This window comes from Muntiacus reevesi, chromosome 1 (assembly GCF_963930625.1).
Source record: "Muntiacus reevesi chromosome 1, mMunRee1.1, whole genome shotgun sequence".
Classification (NCBI taxonomy): domain Eukaryota; kingdom Metazoa; phylum Chordata; class Mammalia; order Artiodactyla; family Cervidae; genus Muntiacus; species Muntiacus reevesi.
The window spans coordinates 33,333,074-33,349,780 of NC_089249.1; the positions used below are offsets into that span (position 1 = coordinate 33,333,074).

The 16,707-nt window shown below is 39.9% G+C and overlaps 1 protein-coding gene across 4 annotated transcripts in view; it reads left to right on the plus strand.

Annotated features, from left to right (window-relative positions):
• ABCC9 (ATP binding cassette subfamily C member 9) overlaps nt 1–16,707 on the plus strand; it is a 148,540-nt gene that overhangs the window by 35,565 nt on the left and 96,268 nt on the right. For all 4 annotated transcript variants that reach the window (XM_065940510.1, XM_065940526.1, XM_065940518.1 and 1 more), the window contains 2 exons: nt 683–825; nt 12,995–13,103. In XM_065940510.1, the coding sequence (XP_065796582.1) occupies nt 683–825; nt 12,995–13,103 (252 nt within the window). The remainder of the gene's footprint in view (nt 1–682; nt 826–12,994; nt 13,104–16,707) is intronic.

A 16,707-nucleotide genomic window follows, 5' to 3' on the forward strand; every position in this document is an offset into this window, starting at 1 on the left:
TCTGGCTTCCACTTATTAAATGCCGTTAGTACCATCAAAAATATTCCCAGACACTGCCAAATGTGCCCGGGGAACAAAATTAACAGAGGCTGAGAACTTACTGTTCTAACATCCATGACCTGATTCCTGGTCATTTTTACAACAGGATTGTACTAGATCAACAACCCAAATATGTTAAATGATTACATTTCAAAAGAAAAGGACAAACCCAGGAACTAGTACTACATTTAGAAATGTAAGTTTGCCTTGGATACTGGTGTTGGCGATTTTAGGAAACAGTCACAATAGGGACCCCCAAACAATGGAATTTTCTTTTTTCTTTCTCAAAAAATTTAGTACTGGTTGGAAAGAGCCTGACCAGGTGTTAAGAACTCTGGATTCTCTCATAGTTATTCCCCCTTTTCAGTAATTTGACAGAAGTCAGTTTTCTGATCTTTAGGATCTGTTTTGCCCTTTTCGCAAGTTTACTGTTAGAACTAATGTAGACCATTAAGTACTCTAGTATTTTAGTACTTAAGTACTCGAGTGTTGTTTTCTTAGGGAGTAATTTGGATGAAGTCATAGTATTTTTCAGAGTTGCAGTGGACCTGCTGGCATAGAAGAAACTGTTTGGTTTGTAAAATTTAGCATAAGTATTTGTGACACTTTCCCCAGCTTTCTCTAAAACGCTTTCTTTGCACAGACGTTTGTGACCCACGCGTATGCCAGCGGGAACAACCTCAAGCCTGCAGAGGCCTTTGCTTCGCTGTCTCTCTTCCACATCCTGGTCACCCCTCTCTTCCTGCTGTCCACCGTCGTCAGGTTTGCAGTCAAAGCCATCATCAGGTATGTGCTGGGATGTCTGGTGTGTTTTTGCTTGATTACAGAAATACTACTTGCTCATGTTGGCTGTGGTTTAGGCACTTCTGTTGTGTCCGACTCTTTGCGACCCCACAGACTGTAGCCTGGCAGGCTCCTTTGACCACAGGATTATCTGGGCAAAATTACTGAAGTGGGTTGCTATGCCTTATTCCAGGGAATCTTCCTGACCCAGGGATTGAACCTGCATCTCTTACATCTCCTGCATTAAAAGGCAGGTTCTTTACCACTAGCACCACCTTGAAAGCCCACATGCTCATGGTAGTAAGTTAGAAAATGTATAAAAAGAACATCTTAATCACTGCCCAGAGATCACTTGGTATCAGAGATAACTTCTTACAACTTTGCTATGAGACCTTTCAGTCCCTTATTTCATGTAAAAATAATTATTCTAAAATAAAAATTTTGTATTTTTTGGTTATTTTTTCCCTCATTAAGATCATATGCATGATATTTACTGGCTACGTGATATTCCACTATTTGGAAGTATTTGAATTTACTTAACGGCTACCACTTCATTGAACATTTAGAATGTTTCTGTTTTCACCCTAACATAAATAACATTTGAGAGAAGCATCTCTTTATCTTTAAACTTTTCTCTGGTTATTTTCTAAAGTCAGACTTCTATAAGTGCCAACACTCATTCTGATAGTGTGCATCTTCTTAAGGTGCTTAATGAGTATGGCCATGTGGTTTTCCATTAAAGGAGAGATAGGTCAAAAGATGTAACAAGTTTTTAAGATTTTTTTTAATGAGTATGGCCATAATGTTTTCCAGCAAAGCTGGGCCAGTTTATATTTTTACCAACAGTGATAATGTTCACATCAACTCATATTTTCTGTTTTATTTTTGTTTAGTTTGGCAAAGAAAAAATAAATAAAATTCCAGACTCACAGTCTCTGCAAATGAGAAGAATTTGTAGAAATGACTGCAGTGTTTTGTTCACTTTAACTATACTTTTATAGTGTTTCTGATCAGTGTGGACCTCACCTTCGACTCACAATGTCCCATAATGCACAGCTATAAAAAGATGTGACCTGATAGTAACCATTTCCCCACCATTTTTACTTGTTTTATATAATGCATATGTTAGAAAACCATGTTATACTACACTGTCTGTGCTTTAGTCTCCTATATTTGATAGGTATTCTTAAGATAGTATTTTGCTTTTGTTATGAAATTTTATAAACCTTATAAAACCTCAGCGTGTTTCATAAACAGTATTTATCATATTTATATCTGGCCTTTGAAAAAAACCCAAGATGTTGCAATGCAGAAGTGAAATTGGAAAATTGAAGCCTTAACTATACTAAGTGTAGTGTTGCCACTGTTAGTAATGTGGAGTATCTATCATAAGACCTTTAAAAATGAGTAAATTTCCCAATGTTTATGTATTATTGGGAAAACTAGTATTAAATATTCAAAATAACAGAGGCTCCAGTTTTAGGCAATAGTATATAGTGACTTAATGACTTAATACAAAATATCATTATGATGTGTATAACTTGTGTTAGTTGCTCAGCCGTGTCTGACTCTTTGTGACCCCCATGGATTGTAACCTGTCAGACTCCTCTGTCCATACTGTTCATGGAATTCTCCAGGTAAGAATACTGGAGTAGGTAACCATTCCCTTCTCCAGTGAATCTTCCTGGCCCAGGGATCGAACCCAGGTCTCCTGTACTGCAGACAGATTCTTTTACCATCTGAGTCAACAGGGAGCCCCATGGTTAGCTCACTGCATTGTGTGGGAAGTGAACCAAGGTAAATGCTTGGGTAGATGGGTGAACTTAACTCAGATGATCATTATATCTACTACTGTGGGCAAGAATCCCTTAGAAGAAATGGAGTAACCATCATAGTCAACAAAAGAGTCCAAAATGAAGTTCGAGGCAATCTCAAAAACAACAGAATGATCTCTGTTTGTTTCCAAGAGAAGTCATTCAATATCACAGCAATCCAAGTCTATTCCCCAACCAGTAATGCTGAAGAAGCTGAAGTTGAACGGTTCTATGAAGACCTACAAGACCTTCTAGAACTAACACCCAAAAAAGATGTCCTTTTCATTATAGGGGACTGGAATGTAAAAGTAGGGAGTCAAGAAACACCTGGAGTAACAGAAAAATTTGGCCATGGAGTACAGAATGAAGCAGGGCAAAGGCTAATAACAGTTTTGCCAAGAGAATGCACTGGTCGTAGCAAACATCCTCTTCCAACAACACAAGAGAAGACTCTACATATGGTTATCACCAGATGGTCAACACTGAAATCAGACTGATTATATTATTTGCAGCCAAAGATGGAGAAGCTCTATGTAGTCAGCAAAAACAAGACCAGGAGCTGACTGTGGCTCAGATCATGAACTCCTTATTGCCAAATTCAGACTTAAATTTAAGAAAGTAGGGAAAACCACTGGACCATTCAGGTATGACCTAAATCAAATCCCTTATGATTATACAATGGAAGTGAGAAATAGATTGAAAGGATTAGATCTGATAGACAGAGTGCCTGAAGAACTATGGATGGAGGTTCATGACATTGTACAGGAGACAGGGATCAAGACCATCCCCAAAGAAAAGATCAGAAGGAGGCTTTACAAATAGCTTAGAAAAGAAGAGAAGCAAAAATCAAAGGAAAAATCAAAGATATACCCATTTGAATGCCGAGTTCCAAAGAATAGCATAGAGACATAAGAAAGCCTTCCTCAGCGATCAGTGCACAGAAATAGAGGAAAACAACAGAATGGGAAAGACTAGAGATCTCTTCAAGAAAATTAGAGCTACCAAGGGAACATTTCATGCAAAGATGGGCACAATAAAGGAGAGAAATTGTATGGACCTAACAGAAGCAGAAGATATTAAGGAGAGGCGGCAAGAATACATAGAACTATACAAAAAAGATCTTCACAACTCAGATAATCACGATGGTGTGATCACTCACCTAGAGTCAGACATCCTGGAATGTGAAATCAAGTGGATCTTAGGAAGCATCATTACAAACAAAGCTAGTGGAGGTGATGGAATTCCAGTTGAGCTCTTTCAAATCTGGAAAGATGATGCTGTGGAGGTGCTGCACTCAATATACCAGCAAATTTGGAAAACTCAGCAGTGGCCACAGGACTGGAAAAGGTCAGTTTTCATTCCAATCCTTAAGAAAGGCAATGCCAAAGAATGCTCAAACTACCACACAATTCCATTCATCTCACACGCTAGCAAAGTAATGCTCAAAATTCTGCAAGCCAGGTTTCAAAAGTACGTGAACTGTGAACTTCCAAATGTTCAAGCTGGATTTAGAAAAGGCAGAGGAACCAGAGATCAAATTGCCAACATTTGTTGGATCATCGGAAAAGCAAGATAGTTCCAGAAAAACATCTACTTTTGCTTTATTGACTATGCCAAAGCCTTTGACTGTATGGATCACAACAAACTGTGGAAAATTCTGAAAGTGATGGTAATACCAGACCACCTGACCTGCCCTTGAGAAATCTGTATGCAGGTTGGGAAGCAACAGTTAGAACTGGACATGGAACAATAGATTTGTTCCAAATAGGGAAAGGATTACGTCAAGGCTGTATATTATCATTCTGTTTATTTAACTTATATGCAGAGTACATCATGAGAAATGCTGAGCTGGATGAAGCACCAGCTGGAATCAACATTGCTGGGAGAAATGTCAATAACCTCAGATACACAGATGACACCACCCTTATGGCAGAATGCAAAGAACTAAAAAGCCTCTTGATGAAAGTGAAAGAGGAGAGTGAAGAAGTTGGCTTAAAACTCAACATTCAGAAAACTAAGATCATGGCATCTGGTCCCATCACTTCATGGCAAATAGATGGGAAAACAGTGGAAACAGTGACAGACTTTATTTTGGGGGGCTCCAAAATCACTGCAGATGGTGACTGCAGCCTTGAAATTAAAAGACACTTGCTCCTTGGAAGAAAAGTTATGACCAACCTAGACAGCATATTAGAAAACAGAGACATCACCTTGCCAACAAAGGTCCGTCTAGTCAAGGCTATGGTTTTTCCAGTAGTCATGTATGGGTGTGAGAGTTGAACTATAAAGAAAGCTGAGTGCCGAAGAATTGATGCTTTTGAACTGTGGTGTTGGAGAAGTCCCTTGGACTGCAAGGAGATTCACCCAGTCCATTGTAAAGGAAATCAATCCTGATTATTCATTGGAAGGACTGATGTTGAAGCTGAAACTCCAATACTTTAGCCACCTCATAAAAGAACTGACTCATTGGAAAAGATCTGGATGCTGGGAAAGATTGAAGGGAGGAGAAGGGGATGACAGAGGATGAGATGGTTGGATGGCATCACCAACTCGATGGACAGGAGTTGAGTTAACTCCAGGAGTTGGTGATGGACAGGGAGGCCTGGTGTGCTGCAGTCCATGGGGTTGCAAAGAGTTGGACATGACTGAGCGACTGAACTGAACTAAACATCTGCTTGGAAGCAGCTATGCTCATGACTATACTGCCGCACCTTATCTTATTATAAAGCAAATTCTGATTGGTTACACTAATTCATATCATGATCATTACAATCCTATTCTGTAAGATATGTCATTTGTAACAGACTCTGGAGCAGTTCAGCATTTAAAGCTCAGGCCCTCTGGACTCATCTGCCCTCATTTTCTTTGCTCATTGTTCTGCCTTCTGAAACACTTGTACGGATCAGTGACTGATTTCTGTAGCACCACTTCCAAATTAGGCAGTGCCCTGGAAGAGAAGCCACTTCAAACAGTAAAACTGATAAATGGCCAGAGTCTGCTATTTTGGTTCTTATTTTCATTTTCTCCATTTAATAGTTGCCCCTCTCATTGCTGCCTTCTTAATTGAATTTGACTTTGTGCTACAAGTAAAGATAGAAAACAGTTGATAACTAATAATAGATGACTCCTCTGAAATCAGGAGATTGCCAGGTTGCAAGCAGTGAAAGGACTTTAACTATGTTACTATGAAAAAAAAACTAATTAATCTAGAGGTGTGGGTTTCCCCAAGTCCACAGGATACAATCCTGCTGTAGTGAATCCTAGTGAAACTGAGAGTGGATCATAATCCCTGTGTATTTCTGCATTGCACTCTCTCTTCTGTATGTTCCAGGGAATAGGCATTTGCCAGTTTGATAAAGACCAGTCTGTTTTCAGGGCTCAGCTCCAGATTTCCCAAGCCATAGGCCAAATGGACTCAGCTTATAAAACCTTGCTTCTCTAAAGTGAATTTCAGTGGTTGATTTGTGGGTCCTAGGGAAATGACCAGTCAACAGAAGAGGCCAGTGCTTTTTCCCACTGTGTGCTGGTTCTCGGAACCCAGATGAGCATTTTTCCCAGTGTGGACTGGGCTCGGCATTTTCCTCTGCGCCTGGGATCCCATGACCAGTCTTGAATGCCAGTTGGCCCACAGCGAGTTGAAGCAGCCTGTTTATAATTGGAGACTTTGGTTAGCTGATTTTGAAACTGCTTCTCAGGACTGTAGAAGTCCAAGTTATTTGCTACATTCAGATATATTCTGAAATTTGGAGGGTTAGAATGGGATGCAACATGTGCATGTAAGAGACGTGTAAACTTCTCTGCTATAGGAAAATTCTGTGCCATGGGAGATGTGTTGCCTCAAGAAAATTCTATGCTTTCTTTTAAAAATATTTAGCTTGTTAGATACAATTGTTTGTGGTGCTCAGTGGGTGGGACCTTATACATACATAATAAAATGGAAGAAAGAGGCAATTAAAGATTCAGATTATCACTTCTTAACTGCAGCGTTCCACATCATTTGAGTTCTTTCCACCTTTTATGATGATATGTTCCAGTCTGCATTTGCAAAATGGAGGGAAAGAAGTGAAGAAAAAGTAGGAAAGTCACTAATTTCTTAAATATTAAAATACTTGAATAAGAGTGATTTTTTTCTGGATGCTTGCCTTTCTTGTTCTTTTTGGTTTCTTTGTAAGAAAATAGTTAATGTAAATTGCTTTTCTGGAGGAAAATGTCAGTTGCTATGTTGTATCCTTTATAAATAATTTGAGTTTAGGTTTCTGGTATTTGAAGTATAATGCAGTATCTATGTCCAAAGATGTCATTTGCCAAGGAAAAAATGTGTAAAACGAATCCCTTGCTTTGTTGGAAGATAACTTTGTGTCCTTTCTCTCATGTACCTCCCAAAGGAAAGTATATTTGGCTAGTCTACTGTGATTATCTTCAATCAAATAAATTGTTAGTGATATTTGTCATAGAGCATGCTTACAGGTTGACTTGGTCTGCACTTACAAAACTTTCATGGTTCACATAAGAAAAACATGTAACTGCCAGTAAAAATAACAGTTATTCCCCCCAAACATAGTACCTGTCCGAGATTCTCCTGTGTGTATGTATGCTCAGTCATGTCTGACTCTGTGACCTCACAGACTATAGTTCACCATCCTCTGTCCATGGGATTTCCCAGACAAGAATACTGGAGTGGGTTGCCATTTTCCCCTCCAGGGGATTGAACCCACATCTCTTGAGTCTCTTGCATTGGCAGGTGGATTCTTTACCAGGAATGCCACCTGGGAAGCCCCAACGTACTCAAACTGTATCTAAGCACCCAGATTTAAAAAGTGAAAAAAATACCATGGGTAACATAAATTTAAATACGCGGACTTCCCTGGTAGTCCAGTGGTTAAGACTTCACCTTCCAATGTCAGGGTTGGAAATTAGATCTGTGGTTGGGGAGCTCAGATTCCACATGCCAGGTGGCCAAAAAACCAGAGCATAAACAACAGAAGCAATGTTGTAGCAAATTCAATAAAGACTTTAGAAACGATTCATATCAAAAAAATCTTTTTAAAAACCTTAAATACTTTTATGAATTACCTAGTCAAATAAGAAATTAGTCAAACGTTGAACAATAAAGGTGAGGGAGGCAGGATAGGAAATTGGTTGGGATCAAATGTACCTGCTTGCAATACCTGCATAGCACCTGTTCAACCGCAAGCACTGTTCAACTACAGGCGTGTTATTTGGTACCTCTGTGGCTCAGGTTCCTCACTTATCAGATGAGCATCATAAGGCCTCCTGCTTATGGAAGTTGGGAGAATTAAATGAGATGATACATGAAAAATGTCCAGCATATTGCCTAAATATATTAAATATTGAACAAATCTCCGTTTTACTGACGTGCTACTATTTTACTAAATTCCATTCCATGCTTCAGAGAAGTGTCTTTCTGTGGGTCCACATTCAATTATTAAGTGGTTTAGGTATCTTGCTAAACACTGGGGATGGCAGCGATGAACGATGAAGTGAGATCCACAGGAGTCCACAGTCTAGCTGGAGAAACTGGGCAGGGAAGCTGGTTATACCATGGTGCATAATTCCGTGATAGAGCACTATACACTATGCCATGGGCCATATATAATGTTCACTGAAGCTTGTCAAGAGAGAAGGGAGATAGTCTAGTCAGTACCTTCCAGGGACTAAACTTAATTGCATGTAGTGGGAGAAAGGTCCTGACATGGCAAGCAATAGGGGATAAAGCTGGAGAATAAAATCCCAGTGAGCAGAGAGAGGATGCCAATGATGCTGAAAAGTGCAGGGTGGCCATTTGTTATTTTAAGGCGAGGACTGTTTGAACAGATTTGCATTGTAAAAATACGACTCTGGCCACGCGTGGTGGCAGTTACTTCACCCTTGGTCAGGATTCATGCATTTTCCATAATTGTTTTGCCTCTGTGAGTTCTAAAAGGCCCTCATATGAACAGGAAATGCTTGTTGTATTATCTATTTATTCATTCACCAGGCATTTCTTGAGGAATTGCTATGTTATATTTTTGGCACTGGGCTAGATTCTGAAGATGAAAATCTTCTTGTTTTAAAGACTTCACAGTCTAGTGGGAGACATAGACAGTAACAAAACAAACAAAATAGCCGTTCAGGGGACCCTTAGCCAGAGAGCCTGGAATAATGGGGACAAGGGAGGGGAAATGGAGAGGGAGGTTCAGAAAAGTGCTAGTGTTGGGTCCTCTGAGGTTCACTCAGTGGAGATCCAAAGTGGGATCTCATGAAAAGGAAAGACGGTTCTACCCATGCTCCAGTCACACTGGAGCATTGCTTCCTTACGTTCAGCAAGAATTGTTGTTGTTTAGTCTCAAAGTCATGTCCGACTCTTTCATGACCCCATGGACTGTAGCCTGCCAGGTTCTTCTGTCCATGGGATTTCCCAGGCAAGAATACCGGAGTGGATTGTCATTTCCTTCTCCAGGGGATCTTCCCAATCCAGAGATCAAACCCCTGTCTCCTGCATTGGAGGCAGACTCTACCTCTGAGCCACCTGCGAAGACCCTCAGCCAGAATGGGGCTCGTTAATTTCATAAAAGCTTCAGTAAGATTTGTATGTCTGCTAGAAATGGAAAATTGAGTCAACTGATCTTACTTGAATGTCTGAATCATTGGTTTATACCTTCTTTGATTGATTCAACAAGCATTCATTGAGTAATGTGTGCCAGGGGCTACTGGACTTAAAGTTATAAAGACACACGAACTCAGCTGTGTACTTTGTATACAGAGACATAGTGTGAGGTTGTTTCAAAGGTTTTCCTTTGATTGATAAAGCCATGCTCCTTAAAATCCAATCTCTTCAAGATATTAGAACAGAATGACAAAGTCTACAAAAGTAAAGAAAGGAGCGCTGTTTGATAAGGCATTTCTACACGTCTTTCAAGTCTGTGTGATCAGGCTTTGCTGGGAAAGACTTAAAGAGAGTGCAAAACCCAAAACTCTCTCTTTTTTTGGGGGGGTTCTGAAATTATTTTTAAAATATCAGTAATATATATACAGCATACAGTTTATCATTTAAACCACCTTACGTGACAGTTCAGTGGCCTTCAGACTGTCGTGTCATTCACACGGTCATGTAAACACTACCACAGTCCATCTCCAGAACTTTTCCATTTTCTCAGATTGAAACTCTATAATCACTAAACAATAACTCCCCTTGTACCTCTCTTCCCAGGCCCTGGCGACCACCACTGACGTTCTGTCTCTATGAAATCTGTGTATTCTAGCTACCTCATATAAGTGGAATTAAGCAATTTTTGTTTTTTTGTGTGTGTGCCTGGCTTATCTTATTTAGCATAATGTTTTCAAGGTTTATTATCCATGTTGTCATAATTCAAATATATTTGAGTCAAGAATTCCAGAACCATGGAAAAAAAGTATGGCAGATGCTCAAAAAATTAAACATAGAATTACCATATGATCTAGCAATTCCAGTTTTGGGTGTATACCCAAAAGAATTGAAAGCAGGGACTTGAATAGATGTCTGTACACTCATCTTCATAGCAGCATTAATCACAATAGCCAAAAAGTGAAACAACCCAAATGTCCATCAACAGATGAATAAACTAAATACAGCATATAAATGCAATGGAATATTATTCAGTCAAAGCTTTCCTTAAACATTTCTTTTTAGTGACATCTAAAAAATATTGGGTTGGCCAGAACATTAGTTCAAGTTTTTCCTCAAGATGTTCCGGAAAAGCCTGAACAAATGTTTTGGACAACCCAATACAACAAAGTTATGAATATAACAAAAAAGAGGTTCACAGATATATAGAGAGCTAGTGGTTCTCTATAGTATCTTAATTGCAATTGGGAAAAGGGAAGGAGGGAGGGGCTACAAAGGCATAGGGCATTAAGAGGTCCAAACTCTTATGTATAAAATAAACTACAAAAGATGTATTGTATAACACAGGTAATATAGCCAGTGTTTTGTAACTATAAATGGAGTATAACCTTTAAAAACTGTGAGCCACTTTACTGTACACCTGTAACTTATATAATATTGTGTCAACTAAACCTAAGTTAAAAATTATCTCTCATATGAAATTAACATGTACACACCACTACTGATATATATAAAATAGATAACCAATAAGGGCCTACTGTATAGCACAGGGAACTATACATAATACTTTGTAATAAACTACAGGGGAAAGGAATCTAAAAAGAAGTATATGTGTGTATAGATATATAAATATATTTAGATGGATTCAGATATATATATCTCGATTCCTGTGTTGTACACCTGAAACTAACACGATATTGTAAATCAACTATTGTTGTTGTTGTTTCATTGCTAAGTTGTGTCTGACTCTTTGCAACCCCGTGGACTGTAGCCTGCCAGGCTCCCCTGTCCTGGGATTTCCCAGGCAAGGGTACAGGAGTGGGTTGCCATTTCTTCCTCCAGGGGATCTTCCTGACCCAGGGATCGAACCTGAGTCTTTTTACCGCTGAGCCACCAGGGAAGCCCTCTGTGCTTACTCACTCAGTCAAGTCCGACTCTTTGTGACCCATGGGCTGCAGCCCGCCAGGCTCCTCTGTTCATGGGGATTCTCCAGGCAAGAATCCTAGGATTAATTGCCATGCCCTCCTCCAAGGGATCTTCCCAACGCAGGGATCAAATGCAGTCTCCCACATTGCAGATGGATTCTTTACTGTCTTAGACACCAGGGAAGCCCAAGAATACTAGAGTGGGTAGCCTGTCCCTTCTCCAGAGGATCTTCCTGACCCAGGAGTTGAACCAGGGTCTCCTGCATTGCAAGCAGATTCTTTACCAGCTGAGCTACAGGGAAGCCCCTGCGTCAGTTAAAAAAAATTTTTTTTTTAATTATTTGTTTTCTGTAAATGAAATTTAGAAGTTAATAGATAGACTGCCCCAGTGGGTTTTATTTACCTTCATGTTTCCAAAGAAAGTATGCAGTTTCTATGGCATGCAAGGCTACAGGACTTAAAGTTCATGGGCAACAAACTGAATTAAATTTACTTTTCTTTTCTCTTTTATTATCTGTCTTTTTAAATTTTGTATTATATTGTCTTTTTAAATTTTGTATTGTCTCTTGTGTCTCCTGCATTGCAAGCAGATTCTTTATCATCTGAGCCACCAGGGCGTCACCCTTTTTTAATAACTGCTATATAGCGCAGTAATTCAGTTATACATACAGATACTTTTCTTCATTGCATTAGTCTGTCACAAAAACAAACTACTGAGACCTCCCTGGGGGCACTTGAAAAATAAAGTAGAAATATAATAAAGTGAAATAAAATAAAGTGAAAAATAAAGAAGAAATCTCTTGTTTCAAGTATATGTTTTCTGGTTTCCTACCAATAGCAGTTTTTCCTCTATAGGTGATGCTGCCTGTACCAAGCCGGTTTGTCTACTGTTAGCATCCTAGCATGTTAAAAGGAGCATTTCTCATCCTTGAAGTTCACTGACTTTTCTTTCGTATATCATTTTATTGATGGAGGGGTGTTTTCAAATTATGTTATCGTTTTCTTTGATTCTTTCTTTTTACTCTGATGCTGTGTTGCTGGTTTGAGAAATTTAGAGTAGGTGGGGTCGATGGGGCAAGGGGTCTTGTGTCCAGCCTCTGGAGAACACAGTAAAGGATGTTTGTGAACTCCTCTTCTAGAGCAGGGCTTCTTAAACTGTATCATGCTTATGAAGCGTCTCTGGATCCAATTAAAATACAAATTTTGCTTCAGGAGGTCTGGGGGGTGGGGGGCTGAGATTCTCTGTTTTGAGGAAGCTCCCAGATGATGCTGATACCACTGATCTTGGCTGACATTTTGGGGAGAGGGCCCTGTCTATGCAGGTTGCTGGAATATGGGCAATATATAAGCAGTGCTTATGCAAGGCTGTATAGTGGGTGTGGACCCTTGATCTCTGTGTTATATACTACATGCTTTTCCTTACTTCTCTGTACCTTTTCCCCCCTCACTTTTAAAATTAGAATAATGATACTTCCTTTGTTGGTATTATTATTTTTAACCACCTTGTTTCAAGTTCCTCTGCAGTCCTTCTGTTGTCTTTGACAAGAAATACAGTTGCAAAAAAAAAAGTGCAAGAGTGATTTGGTTGCATTTAGGTTCTGGTTTTTCTAAGATTCTTCCATTTTAAGCACTAAAAGGCCCAAGTCCCATGAGGACATCAGTCCCTGGCATTCCCTAGCTGAATTCCCAGTGGGTCTTGAAAAATGATACTTAGAGCTGACTTGCTTACCATGGAAATGGTTGGGGGGAAAGTTTGTTTACTTAGGTAGAACTTCTTTGGTGGTGGTTTTATTTTTAACCCGTATCGTGTGCTCCTTTGCCTCTTGTAGTGTTCAAAAGCTGAATGAATTTCTCTTGAGTGATGAGATTGGTGAGGACAGCTGGCGAACTGGAGAAGGTACTCTTCCGTTTGAATCCTGTAAGAAGCACACTGGAGTCGTAAGTGTTTTGCTTGTTACGGGAGCTGTGAATAAGGGACCATCCTGAGGATGGATGATTTAAAATGGGTGCAATTAGAAGAAATTGTCAGCTTCACTTGTAACCTATGTGAGGAAAAGGGGCTTCCCAGGTGGCGCTGTGGTAAAGAACCCACCTGCCAATGCAGGAGACTTGAGACGTGGGTGCGATCCCAGGATTAGGAAGATTCCCTGGAGGAGGGCATGGCAACCCACTCCAGTATTCTTGCCTGGAGAATCCCATGGACAGAAGAGCCTGGTGGGCTACAGTCCGGGGGGTCGCAAAGAGTCAGACATGACTGAGTGAGCACACATGTGAAGAAAAATTACTACCTGTTTCTACAACAAACCTTATAGGCTTAGAATCAATAAAGAAATATATAAGGTTTATCTTTATAAATCATCAAAAGATTATCCCAAGAGGGACAGCTCATGTTCAATTCAAAAGGAAACAGAGAGGTTGTCTACCCCAAGCTTTATATAAAAATAATACAAAATAAAACTCATGTATCATATTCTTATAATACCTTTAACTATATTATATTTTTCAGTTTAAAACTTGCTTTTTGATGCATTATGTCTTTTGATTCATTTAATATATTACATTACATTACCTATATTATTTTCTAGATGAATAGTTTTATTTGCATGTTGTTTTAGGGTCATAAGATTGGTGAGTGACAGAGCCAGAATTGGGTCTTCCCTGGTGGCTCAGTGGTAAAGAATCCGCCTGCAATGCAGGAGATGCGGGTTCCATTCCGGGGGCAGGCTGATCCCCTGGAAAAGGAAATAGCAACCTACTCCTGATATTCTTCTTGGAAATTCCATGGACAGAGGAGTCTGGTGTGCTACAGTCCATGGGGTTGCAAAAGAGGGGGACACGACTGAGTGACTAAACAACAATAGTCAGAATTAAAACCCGAGTCTGTGACTCCTGAACCAGTTTGTTAATCCATTACACAAATATTTACTCATATCTCTGTAAAGCCTGGAAACACTTGATATTGTTGTTGATATTACTTTTCATGTTTTACATGGAATGTTACAAGTATTATATATTAGCTTGTGTTTCCAGACTTAGAAACTGCCCTATGCATTGTGTCAAGGCCTGTCGATGTAGCTCTGAGCAAGGCAGGCAGGATCTTTGTCATCACAGGGTTTGCTCTCTTTAGGCAGGAGTCAGATGATAAAAAGTAAAAAGATGAGATCATTTCCCTGTGGGAAGAAAATTAAAGAAGGTGTTAGAGAGTGACTAGTGTCCTCAGAGCAGGGTAGTCATTCTCCAGAAGTTCCCTCTGAAGAGCTGGTGTTGGAGCTGAGACCTGAATGAAGAGTCAGTACCTCTTCTGCAGAGGCCTAGGAAAGGGGCCAGATCATTTCGGGCGGAGAACTAGCAGATGCTGTGACCCTAAAGTGGGAATTAATTTCGTGTGTTCAAATAACAGAGGGACACTATGGCTGATGCCTAAGGTAGGGAGAGATAAAGTGAACTAGGAGCAAGGATTTAGTGCTAAAAGTTGCTTTGGTTGTGTCCAACTCCCTGCAACCCAATGGATTGTAACCTGCTAGGCTCCTCTATCCATGGGATTTTCCAGGCAAGAATACTGGAGGGGGTTGCCATTTCCTCCTCCAAGGAATCTTCCCAATCCAAGGATCAAACCTTCATCTCTTACGTCTCCTCCATTGGCAGGTGGGTAAAGAACAAGGATTGCAGGTCCTGTAAGCCAGGGAGAGAGTTTGGATTCTACTGACAAGCAATAGGAAACCATTGGAGGGTTTAAAGTAGGGACGCATATGATTTTGTTTATATGTTTAAAGGATCACTCTAACTACTGAGGGGAGAGTTGTCACTGGGAACAAGAGTAGAACAGATGGATCAGTAAAGAGGTCATTATAATGGCATAGCAAGAAATGGAGATGGTTAGAATTTGTTTTGGTTGCAGTGGACCTTGTGAGAAGTTATGAAACTCAGTGTACATTTTTTTGGATGGAGCTGATGGAGGCTTGCTGATGGATTGAATGGAAATGAGGAGGGAGAAAGAAGACTCAAGGATGAATCCTAGGTTATTGGCTTGAGTACTGAGTAGATGGCGGAGTCAATAATTGAAACAGGGAAGCTGAGAAACGAGTAGGTTGCTGTTGAGGTGGAAATCAAGAGTATATTTTGCACATGATAATTTTGAGATATTTATTGACATGCAAGAAGAGAGGTCACCCTTGGAGATGTAAATTTAAGAGCCATTGGTCATTAGATAATACTTAAACTAATGGGACTAGATTACACCACTTTTGTGAAAGCTGTGTCTGAAAAATTCTGAAGAAATTTTTAAAATTAATATGCCTATTTCATAAGAGTAATGTAGAAAGGAGTTTGTCTAAAATTAGTTACAAGTTAATAACTATTCATTTACTATTAGAGAATATGTGAATATATCTACCATTTGTGTAACCAAACAAAAATGGACATGCAGTCTCCTGACAGGAAGGAGTTGAGGCTTGGAGAGCCTTCACAGGAAGTCATTCTGCATTAAATTTTTCTTCACAGTGTGTTTAAAACTGCTAAAAATACTTAAGACAAGCACTGGGCTGTCTTAGACTTGATTTCTTCTGCTTTCCTGGAGTTATTTTCTTACTCTCTGTTGAGTTATTTTGGTAAGCAGGTGTGATTTTTTTTTTTTTTGTCTGAGAAGGAACTACCACTCATGCTTGTAGATACTGGAGTGACAAAGTCTGAGATGCTTCTGTGTGGTCTTGTGCGGACATGGACACCAAGATAGGAACACATCACAGAGCATCTACATTTGAGGCAGTAGGAAACTCAGGCAAAACTCAGGCATTTGGTGAGAACCAACCTTGTCACCTTTAGGGTGATAGTTTCCCAAAGAAATTATTAGATCATCTTTCAGAGACATGGGGATGAGTGGAGGGAGATGACCTCAGCAGAGGGGACAGAGAAGGTTAAGTGTGCAGAGTGAGGGGATTCTGAGGAGTCTTTTGCATGAGAAGAGAGGTGCATGAAAAGTTGAACTGAGTGAAGGTTGGAAGGAAAAAAGGATCCCCTTTAGATGCTTCCAATATCTTTGGGGTTATTGAAACCAGACTGGACTTCTGATGTCTTTTGGGGCCATTCATCAACTGCCGACGCGCCAAACCACAAATGACAAACTTTTAGAAATGGAGAGAAAAAAAGCTGTGTGTTTGAAAAGAAGGCGAATGGAAACTCCTTCTTGAGAGTGCTTAAGAAGCTATGTATTCTGTAAAAGCTTAGAGCTAAGTGGTTTTGGCTGCCAAATCTCCATGGAGAATTAGTGACTTTCTAGTGCCAGAGTCTCTTCAAATTACATCTGTGAGATTCGGACTCAAATCTCTGTCAACACGTCTCCTCCTCCCACCCCTCTCCTTAGGTTTGTGAAGAACATGAAGTCATCCCTTTTGGACCTCTGGGGCCGATACTACTATAGAAGTTAAGACTCTGGAAGACAGCGAATATAAGTACAGATGTAGACAGGTCTTGTGTGGGGAAAATATTCAGCTGAAAGGATAGTTAGTGGCTCTATCCCATCCCCTGTGAGGTTATCTGCGAGGAC